General features: G+C 36.4%; 1 protein-coding gene across 1 annotated transcript in view; it reads left to right on the forward strand.

Annotated features, from left to right (window-relative positions):
* The window catches only part of COPG1 (COPI coat complex subunit gamma 1), a 30,076-nt gene extending 20,590 nt beyond the window's left edge, over positions 1 to 9,486 (forward strand). The window contains exons 12-24 of the mRNA XM_063426238.1: positions 151 to 339; positions 763 to 858; positions 1,028 to 1,271; positions 1,402 to 1,477; positions 3,071 to 3,174; positions 3,253 to 3,378; positions 3,816 to 3,884; positions 4,024 to 4,166; positions 4,384 to 4,555; positions 5,364 to 5,461; positions 5,795 to 5,933; positions 7,355 to 7,453; positions 8,211 to 9,486. Coding sequence (XP_063282308.1) covers positions 151 to 339; positions 763 to 858; positions 1,028 to 1,271; positions 1,402 to 1,477; positions 3,071 to 3,174; positions 3,253 to 3,378; positions 3,816 to 3,884; positions 4,024 to 4,166; positions 4,384 to 4,555; positions 5,364 to 5,461; positions 5,795 to 5,933; positions 7,355 to 7,453; positions 8,211 to 8,341 — 1,686 coding nt within the window. The 3' untranslated portion in view covers positions 8,342 to 9,486. The remainder of the gene's footprint in view (positions 1 to 150; positions 340 to 762; positions 859 to 1,027; positions 1,272 to 1,401; positions 1,478 to 3,070; positions 3,175 to 3,252; positions 3,379 to 3,815; positions 3,885 to 4,023; positions 4,167 to 4,383; positions 4,556 to 5,363; positions 5,462 to 5,794; positions 5,934 to 7,354; positions 7,454 to 8,210) is intronic.
* The last annotated feature ends 351 nt before the right edge of the window (positions 9,487 to 9,837 follow it).

Consider the following 9,837-nt stretch of genomic DNA (forward strand, 5'->3'; position numbering starts at 1 on the left):
CTGTCTTTACTAAATCATATATCGGGAAAAACAACTTAAGAACGTGGAGTGATTTTATTTTCCTGCATTACATTGATAAAAGAACTTTAGAAATGGTGGCAAAATACATTTGAAGGCATATTTTAATCTTGTAATTGCATTTGGTTAAAGGTGGCCATGAAACATCCATCAGCTGTAACTGCCTGCAACCTGGACCTAGAGAACCTGGTGACAGACTCTAACCGGAGCATTGCTACCTTGGCCATTACTACCTTGCTAAAGACGGGAAGTGAGAGCAGCATCGACCGGCTCATGAAACAGATCTCTTCCTTCATGTCTGAAATCTCAGATGAGTTTAAGGTCTGAACTAGCCATATGAGTAACACAGCCTTTCTAGTTCTAGATGGAGGGCATCCTAGAACATATTCTATATTCCGCAGTGCTTTACAATTCTAGAATGGGGATATTTTGACAACAAGTAATTTACATATGGAATATAACATACAAGAGATAAAGAAGGCAAATCTTTCTGCCATCCATATTGTTAAATATTAACATAAACACTGCAGAAGCTAATACTTTGTGGAAGTCTATTTCATGTATCTGTCAACCAGTCCTGGACAATATTCACATTGTGGGACTTGATGTTTGTCTCCAGCGGTACACATATTTGCTGATTACCCTAGAAATAGCTAAACAATTTTAATATAATGGCACCAGTACTATACATAAGGGTCTAAGTCTCCGTTCACTGCTGAATTCTCATGTCTTTTTATTACACAGGTGGTAGTCGTTCAGGCAATCAGTGCTCTGTGCCACAAATACCCCCGTAAGCACTCAGTCATGATGAATTTCCTGTTCACTATGCTGCGGGAAGAGGTAAGTCAAGATACATAGTAAGATCATCTGTTACTAATAAACAATTAACGTTCAGTGTGCAAAAAAGTTCTGAAGAGAATATTTGTGTTTCTTTTTTCTTAACTACCTAATTTGCTGTGTTTGGAGGATGATCTTTCTGGGCTGAAAATGTTTTTTTTTTTTTTTCCAGGGAGGGTTTGAGTATAAGCGAGCGATTGTTGACTGCATCATTAGCATTATCGAGGAGAACCCTGAAAGCAAAGAGACTGGTCTGTCCCACCTGTGTGAATTCATTGAGGACTGTGAATTCACTGTTCTTGCTACTCGAATCCTGCACCTCCTGGGACAGGAAGGCCCAAGGACCAACAACCCTTCCAAGTACATCCGCTTTATCTACAATCGAGTTATCCTGGAGAATGAGGAAGTGCGAGCAGGTAGGTCTTGTTTTTTTTTCCCTCTCCTCGCACTCAAATGGAAACTGTTTATCTGACTCTCCTATATATCTAAACTTGACTTTGATGCTCATTGTTGTATCTATCACAAAAACTCCTTTTTGCCTGCCAGGTGCTGTGAGTGCCTTGGCCAAATTTGGTGCACAGAATGAAGACATGTTACCCAGTATCTTGGTGCTATTGAGAAGGTAAGCAATGAAGCAACTGATTTATTTTTTTCTTTTCAAGCCTCTTTATTAAAGGTTATAACATAGATATATACCTATGTAAATCTGCAATGGTCGTATCCAAATATTATTATAATTCCATAGCAGATGCAATTGTACCTAGTAAAAGCATGTTGATAGACCACATCTTAATAAAAAATACTAGATTACCATATACAACAATTAAAAGACAACAAGTTGGAAATAATTCTAATATCCTAGTACCATAGGCAACTACAGAAATCTGTAATGACTAGCAGATCTGTATAGTATATCCGTGTTTAACCTTTTTTAATATTTAAAAAAAAGTAACATAAGAGGGTGGGTGAATACGGTTGTAAAATGATATGGCAAATAATTGAAGTACAGATAAGGAGAGCAAAAGTAAGAATTAAACCAACAACAATCAGAAACAATTACATTACTATCACACCTAGAAAGTGTATCGTAAACATTGGGACAAGTATATTTTTATAAACCTGGGAAAGCATATCTTGACTAGAGGAACCAAATCTTCACTGTTAGCTCCTCTGTGGATTTCATGTCATGTCTGATTTTGTTACCTAAGCGCTTAGTCTGGTATTGAGTCTTTTGATCTTTTTGCAAAACAAAGCAGTTCATATGCAAGGTCTGTTTGAAAGATCTTAGTGAAGAAATGGGGGCCAAGCATATGAATATGTACCCTGCATGCCAGTGTTTTAATGCTGTCAGGACTATATACTGAAATTCCACTTCAGGGGCATTAGTATAGCTATAAGAAAATTAAATCAGAGTGTGTACATTTCAAATAATTATGCTGCTCCCTGTTATTTCTTTTTTTTTTTTTTTTTTTTTTAATATGTTTATTGATAGAAGTATTTGCATAGTCAACACAAAGAAAAAAAAAATGAATAGTATGACTCACATGTCTAATCATGCTTAAAATACATAAATAACACAAGCGTGAAAGCAGAATCAGTGTCCTGAGAAAAAAAAAAAACATACATCTTGCAAGCATGTTTGGCTGCTCGTTTACAAAATAGGTGGACACGTAGGACCACATCAACACTCGAGGAAGTAGGTCTAATTAACCATATCCCACATCAGGGGGCATGTGAACTTAATTCCGTTATAGTCTTGAAAGTGACAGTAACAGTGCACTATTGTAGGGAAACCCCCATACACCGATCCCCAGTGGGAACTTGGCAGAACACGTAACTTAGATGTAGTGCCCGGGGTCTAGAGTGTCCCCATAACGATTACCTATGGCAGAGTGTTCCCCGTTATTTCTACATCAGCACTTAAACCACTGGTGTTCTTCAAATAGAACGATAATGTTTTGGGTGTTTCATGAGCGAGGCTGAGATCCTCTATGCCTGAATTTTTCCCAATCATTTTAGCCATTGTTGAAATGTTGAAACTTTGGTTTTCTTCTGGAGGACAGCGATAAAAGATGTAGCTGTATTCAGTAAATGTTTAGAAAGGGAATTTTTTTTTCTTTAAAGTTTAGGAGCATGGTAGCAAGTTGAAATTATACTTTTTGTTATTTTGTATTATTATTTAAATCTAATATTTATGTATTTTGTGGTTTTAAAGGTGTGTGATGGATGATGATAATGAAGTAAGGGATCGAGCTACATTTTATTTGAACATTTTAGAGCACAGACAGAAGGCTCTGAATTCCTCCTACATCCTTAATGGTAAGCCTGTGAACACTACAACCCAGTTCCAACATATCAGATATAGCAGATATGATTAACACACTTCCTTGTGTATAGGGATCTCGGTGTCTATCCCTGGGTTGGAAAGAGCTTTGCAACAGTATACCCTGGAGCCATCTGAAAAACCATTTGACCTAAAATCTGTTCCGTTGGCAACTGCACCAGTCTCTGAACAAAGGATAGGTATGTAGTTATATCTTCACTTGCTGAAGTGGGTTAGCACACGTCCTTCGGGTTGCTCTAATATGGAAAAAGTTTTGTGTTTTTTTTCTTGTTATATGTCTATTGCCCTAGGTACATGGCTACCTCAGTCATTCATGTGCATAGATTCACTCTTCTCATGTGATTTTTACCTAATCTATTTCAATTGGTGTGAGTTTTATATTGCACTAGTTCTTTTATTTTGGTGGGATATATTTAAAAGGTGTTTTAGTGTATCTTTTGTAACTGCCCAACTTAAAAAACGTCTGACGAATGGCAACAGAAAACTATCCATAACATGTCTGGGGGAATGGAGGTTAAATATATTGGCAACTTTATCTGTATAAATCCTATGTATAAATAAACACATCTAGTAGATATTCTACACCATGTTAACACCATGTTTCATGTCTTATCAGAAAATCTGCCAATCACAGCTGTCCGGCAGCCTGAGAAAGTGGTATCAACAAGGCAGGATATTTTCCAAGGTGAGTTGCATACATCTGAGCATCACTTTACTTATACAAATAGCATTGTAAGTGGTGGGGAGCATACTATTTATACGTGTAAAGTGTTAAAAGCTGTGGTAGAAGTTAATTTTGGTAAAAAAATTTTTTTCTTTTTCAGAGCAACTTGCTGCTGTTTCAGAATTCAAAGATCTTGGTCCCCTGTTTAAGTCTTCTTCAGAACCTGTTGCGCTTACCGAATCTGAGACTGAGTATGTTGTCCGATGTACTAAGCACACGTTCGCTAATCATTTGGTGTTCCAGGTGAGTTTTATTGGGTTAGATCAGAGGAAACAACCATACTGAATGCCATCTCTGATTAAAAAATAAAAAAACTTTTATTGTAAAAATTCTATTCTTCACCTGAGGCAGGAATGTCTATCACACCTTGCCCAACACACCATCTCATAGCTTGTAGCTTAATGTGGGCTCTGCATGCCTTGTTAAATTATATAACGAATGGTTTATTTCTGTTCTCTAGTTTGATTGCACCAACACACTCAATGATCAGATCCTGGAAAATGTAATCGTGCAGATGGAACCTACCGAGGGATATGAAGTAATCTGCTGTGTGCCAGCTAAAACTCTGTCCTATAACCATCCTGGCACATGCTACACTTTAGTGTCTGTACCTGAAGATGACCCAGCAGCATGTATGTATCTACTCTAAACATGGTTTGGGTGAATAGGTGGCACTTTCCTCAGGTCTTCAGACTTCTGGTTTATCTTTAAAATCGAGTGTAACCGGATATTTTTAAATTAGAAGAGATCCATTGTGTTCCAGAGATAAATGATGTAACAGAATGAATTCTTGATGCTGCGTGTAGGGCTTGAATCAAAATGTTTGGAATGCTTTTGGTTAGGTGTACTTTGAAAAAAAACATTTTTAACAGTGGGTGATTTGCCACTGGAAGAAGAAAGACCTACACGTGCATCAGCTGTGATTGCTTTATTTATAGTTTTTGCCTTTGCGCTGTGCACATATACTTGTAAGCTAAAGGTTACATATAAGAACAAAATATAACCAGCAAATAAAAGCAAAAAATTTAATTTGCTTCATTTATTTTTGTAGTTTGAAGTGTCCATTTTAAATTCCTTAGCAAAGCCTTGATATTCCCAGTCTAAAGATAAGCTGTTATTTACAGCTCCATGCTCTTCTATATCGGCTTTGTCACATTAAAAAAAAAAGTTGTTGTTAAATGCTTTGACGAGCAAGTGTAAAAATACATAACCTGATAAAAAGTAGAAGCAGATCCATAGGCGTAACATGAATGTTTGTTTATTTTCTGCAGAATAATTTTTTGTCATTCTAACCAAATGGCAGCTTGTCTGTTTTCTCAAATGTGTGTGCCATTGTATATGTTGGTCCCATATAGACTGTTACATTCCTCGTTTGTGTGAGATCTCTTAAATGCATCATCAATCATTTCAAAGAATTAACATTCCATTTTTTTTTCTCAGTTTCCTGTACTTTCAGTTGTTTATTGAAATTCACAGTCAAGGATTGTGATCCGAACACTGGGGAAGCCGAAGAGGAAGGCTATGAGGATGAATATGTGGTAAGGCAGATAGCGGTAAAATGTGTGAAAATCAAAGCGATTTTCAAATCTCAGACCAATACTTAAACTAAAAACATTGCTGGTTTGAAGATGGTTTTTAAATTCAGCTATTCTGGACTAACATTTGAAATTAACCATCAATTCCTTACAATTCACTTTTACCGAGTAATCTTGTGTAGTCTTGTTGAGCTCTAACACATACCTATGTTTTGCCTTCACTTTTTTGTGTTTAAGTTTGGACACCGTCCTTTATTATACCAATGACTGTGCAAGGAGTTGCTTTGTGTCCAATCTGGTTTTTTGCTATTAAAAATAATGTTATTTTATTCATAGCTTGAGGACATCGAGGTGACTGTAGCAGATCACATACAGAAAGTTCTCAAACCTAACTTTAGCGCTGCCTGGGATGAAGTGGGAGATGATTTTGAGAAAGAAGAAACCTTTAACTTAGCAACCATAAAAACATTAGAAGGTGAGCATTTCTCTGCAAAATGTAAATGTTCTGTGAACTAACATGTATTTTTATTTACTTTTGTGGGTACATAGTCTCTGAAGACAATGCCCAATTAACATATAAAGGCAATTTTAGCTGTCACATTGAGTTTGACTCTGGTAGACTTGAACGAGCTCTGTGTGATTTTAATATAAAAATGAGTCCTGTAAATGCAGTTAAATTCCTTGTGTCTGAAACCCAAGTTACTTTTCCAAATTAAAATAATATGTAATGTATTAGAATTCACCTGCAATGCCAAAATTAAGTGGTGACTTTTTTTTTTGAGCAGTAACTTTCATTGTCCAGGAGAAATGGCTAGCAAATGTATAGGTACACATTTTGTTTTGCCAAAACTTCATACATAGACAAAAATAATAGCTTCAGTGCCGGATCACTCTGTCATCAGCAGAGAGTTTGATTATAAACTACATTTAACCTATACATTTTCTAATGATTTGCTCTTGTGCAATTCATGATAAATGCATAATTAGACTGTATAACTTAATTGAATTGAACATTGTCATTCACACATTAGTGAGAAGAACTTTCTATCTCTCTGTCTACCTATGTCTGTTGCACCGTCATAGCGGTGTAGAAGGTGATATTCTACATCAAGAGGGGACTGGGACTGTATTGATTTCAGTTTTAACCAGAATACACCATATTAACAAAGTTCAGAGAACTGTGGAGCAGATCTCCCATTCTGAAAATTAGTAGACATGTTTCCCACCGATTTTCTGTGTATCATGTTGGATTCTGCTCGGGGTCTTATGTGTGATATCTGAAGCAGAGGCAAGATATGCCTCGGAAATCCAGGGGAAAATAGGTCTGCTAATTTGTCTGAGATTTGTCTTCACGTAACAAACTATTGATGTCTGTCTTGGTGACAGTAGCAGAATAAAGCAGGAAATGTTTTTGAAAGGAAAAGAAAGTCAGTAAAGACTGATTTGTTTGTAGAGTTTGAATGACCTTGGGATTTAAATGTTGTGTAAAAGATAGGGTGACACAATGAAATGTGATGAAGGTAAAATAAACACAAGGTAGGTATAATATATTGGTGCAAAAAAAGGGTTCATTCACAAACTAGAATTTGTCGAGAAACTGACGAGAGATTTACACATTATTATTATGTGTCTGTTAGTCCACCCATTGTACAGTGCTATGGAATTTGTTGGCGCTATATAAATAATAAAATAATAATAATAATTGTTATTTTTTCCAGATTTAAAAAGGTCTGTGTTTCCAGCGAGGTTATTTAAAAAAATTATATTTTTTCATTGAATATTTGCAATTCCCTTGTCACTTTTCTATGACTGTATAAACCAGTGTGTTGTGCATTTTCCTTGTGCAAGATGATAGAATCACTTGGCTAATGTTTCTAAATACTGTTTTGTAAACAGAAGCTGTTGGTAATGTAATTAAATTCCTCGGAATGCAGCCCTGTGAGCGATCAGATAAAGTGCCAGAAAACAAGAATGCCCACACGCTGTATCTGGCGGGTAAGTCAATATTCATGTTACAGTTTAATAATCTTTTATCTGGCACCCTTGCTGTGTAATTAACAGAAATCTGTGACCATTTTAAAAATTTATTTACCTATTTTGGGTTGGATGGCTTGGCATGTCTAAGATCTGTGTGTTTTCCGTAGAGGGATATTTGCAGTACAGGATCTTCTTCTTAGTCATTGACATGGACACAGCACCGTTCACCACAGCTACGTTGTATAAGTAGATAAATATTGCAGACTGGGCCTCTTGTATTGTGCGTGTCCACTTTGAAAAGCTCACTCTAGAATCTAGACATATGCTGATTTTCTGTAAAAACGTGAACTTCAAATTAGAGTGTTTTTATTTTCCATATGTTTGTAATTGAACCAGTGGCTGTCAGCTTGTCAGAATCAAAAAAAATACTTGCCATGTATTTCATTGTTATTAGTGAATTTGTATTGTCTAGAGCCCTATGAAAGATATATGCATGTTTGTGGAATAAATTAATGAAATAGTTGTTTGGTGTCCATCTGTAAGTAACTGTGTTCCATGCTGTCAACTTACTAAGAGTATTTTATAGCATCCCAGCTCCATCAGGCAGTCTGATACAAAAGGAGAGAAGAGTCCAGTGTCCAAAATTTCCACTTTTAGGTTTTTCTATTTGTGTATTAAACTTTTGTTTGACATCCTTCAGGCTTTTTAAAGCACAGAGCGATAGAACCAAAGTTTGTCTATGTTTGCTTCATAGTGTGTATCTTATTTTTTGCAGGTGTATTTAGAGGTGGACATGACATCCTTGTTCGCGCCAAATTAGTCCTCACTGACACAGTAACAATGCAAGTGACAGCACGCAGCAAAGAAGAACTTCCTGTGGATGTCATTTTGGCTTCTGTAGGTTAAAAAGAGGTTTTCTTCATTTACACTACAAAGGGATTTATACTTTAAATGGATTTTACCTTTTGAAGGCAACGATTGCCCCAACCATATACAAATATCCTGGCACAAAGCATTTGCAAACCCTGCTGGTATTAAACTGCCCAAATCAGTCCTACGATTCTTTTGTTTAGTTTTATTGTAGACCAAGTTATGGTATTGCTGATTAAGATCGTTCAATGGTTAAAATGAAGAAACACAAAAATATATCCCCACACCTTAGTTCGCTAAGCATCATGCGATCCATGGTTAAAGGAAAGGGTAGTTTTCTCTTTTGTAATGCGACTGTTTAAATGATCTGATTCTTTCTCCGATTGATTGTAAAATATTGAAATTTCTGGGTTTCCGCATAAATTTGAGCAGAGAGAATTTTTGGGTAGATGTAGCATCACACACAAATGCAGTTTAATTGATCATAAAGAATATGTAGACCCGTGAAGGTTGAATGTTAGCTTGGCTCTTTTCATGTGTAGGATGTTCATGATGTTCAGACAGCTGCCTTGATAGTCATAGGAATCCTTGTTAATGACTACTTCAGTTCCAAAGCATAGATCTCTCGAGTCAGCATATTTACTGTTTTTGGCTGACTCTGCTAGTAAGAGGCCAACACCTCTCTATTGTATATGGATCCAGACAAATTTTAATAAATAACCCTGTAAGTGCGCAAGGGAGAAGCTAACCATTGCTGAATCGTTAGGCACTCATGGAACTAAACATTGTTGCAATATAATGTAGACGTTCAGTGTCCAAAACTTTTAGAAGGTAATGTCATTGTTTTTATATTGCACCTTCTTAATCAAACCATTTAATCCCTTTTGGTCCAATGATACAATTCTGTCTAGTCTCAAAGCGTTCCTTTTGATGATCTTGGTTTGCTGCCCTTCTCTATTCATGACACTGTTTCAGATTTTCCCTGTTTGGTACAAACAAGAACCGTGCATGAGAAAAGTAGTTTCCTTATTCCTTTGTTAGGGATATATTTGGAAATTTGTAGTCCGATATCATGCTAATATATTTGTTCTGCATTGAAATAACATGTGTTCCTAATATAATATGCCTTTTGCTTTTTTTGTATGCAAAATAAACATATGGTGACATACAATAATAAAAAATCTTAAACAATCATTTTTTGTTTCTGTGTTCATAATGAATCCAACAGATACTATGCAGTGGTATAGTTTGCTTCTTTAATTTCTGGTAGTATGTAGGGGTCAGAGGAATAACCCTTGATCTAGACCAGGGATAGGCATCCTTCGGCACTCCAGATGTTGTAGAATACATCCCCCCATAATGCTGGCAAAGCTTCATGGAAGGTGTAGCCCAAAACATCTGGCATGCCAAAGGTTGCCTATGCCTAATTTAGACATTCTCAAGTGGTTTACAGTTAATTTCTGGTTAACCTGGGACCGGGAGTTCAAGCAAGTAAAGATTAAAGGCCCTCTAAATGCACCCAAACCACTTCA

This window comes from Pelobates fuscus, chromosome 7, assembly GCF_036172605.1.
Source record: "Pelobates fuscus isolate aPelFus1 chromosome 7, aPelFus1.pri, whole genome shotgun sequence".
Taxonomy (NCBI): domain Eukaryota; kingdom Metazoa; phylum Chordata; class Amphibia; order Anura; family Pelobatidae; genus Pelobates; species Pelobates fuscus.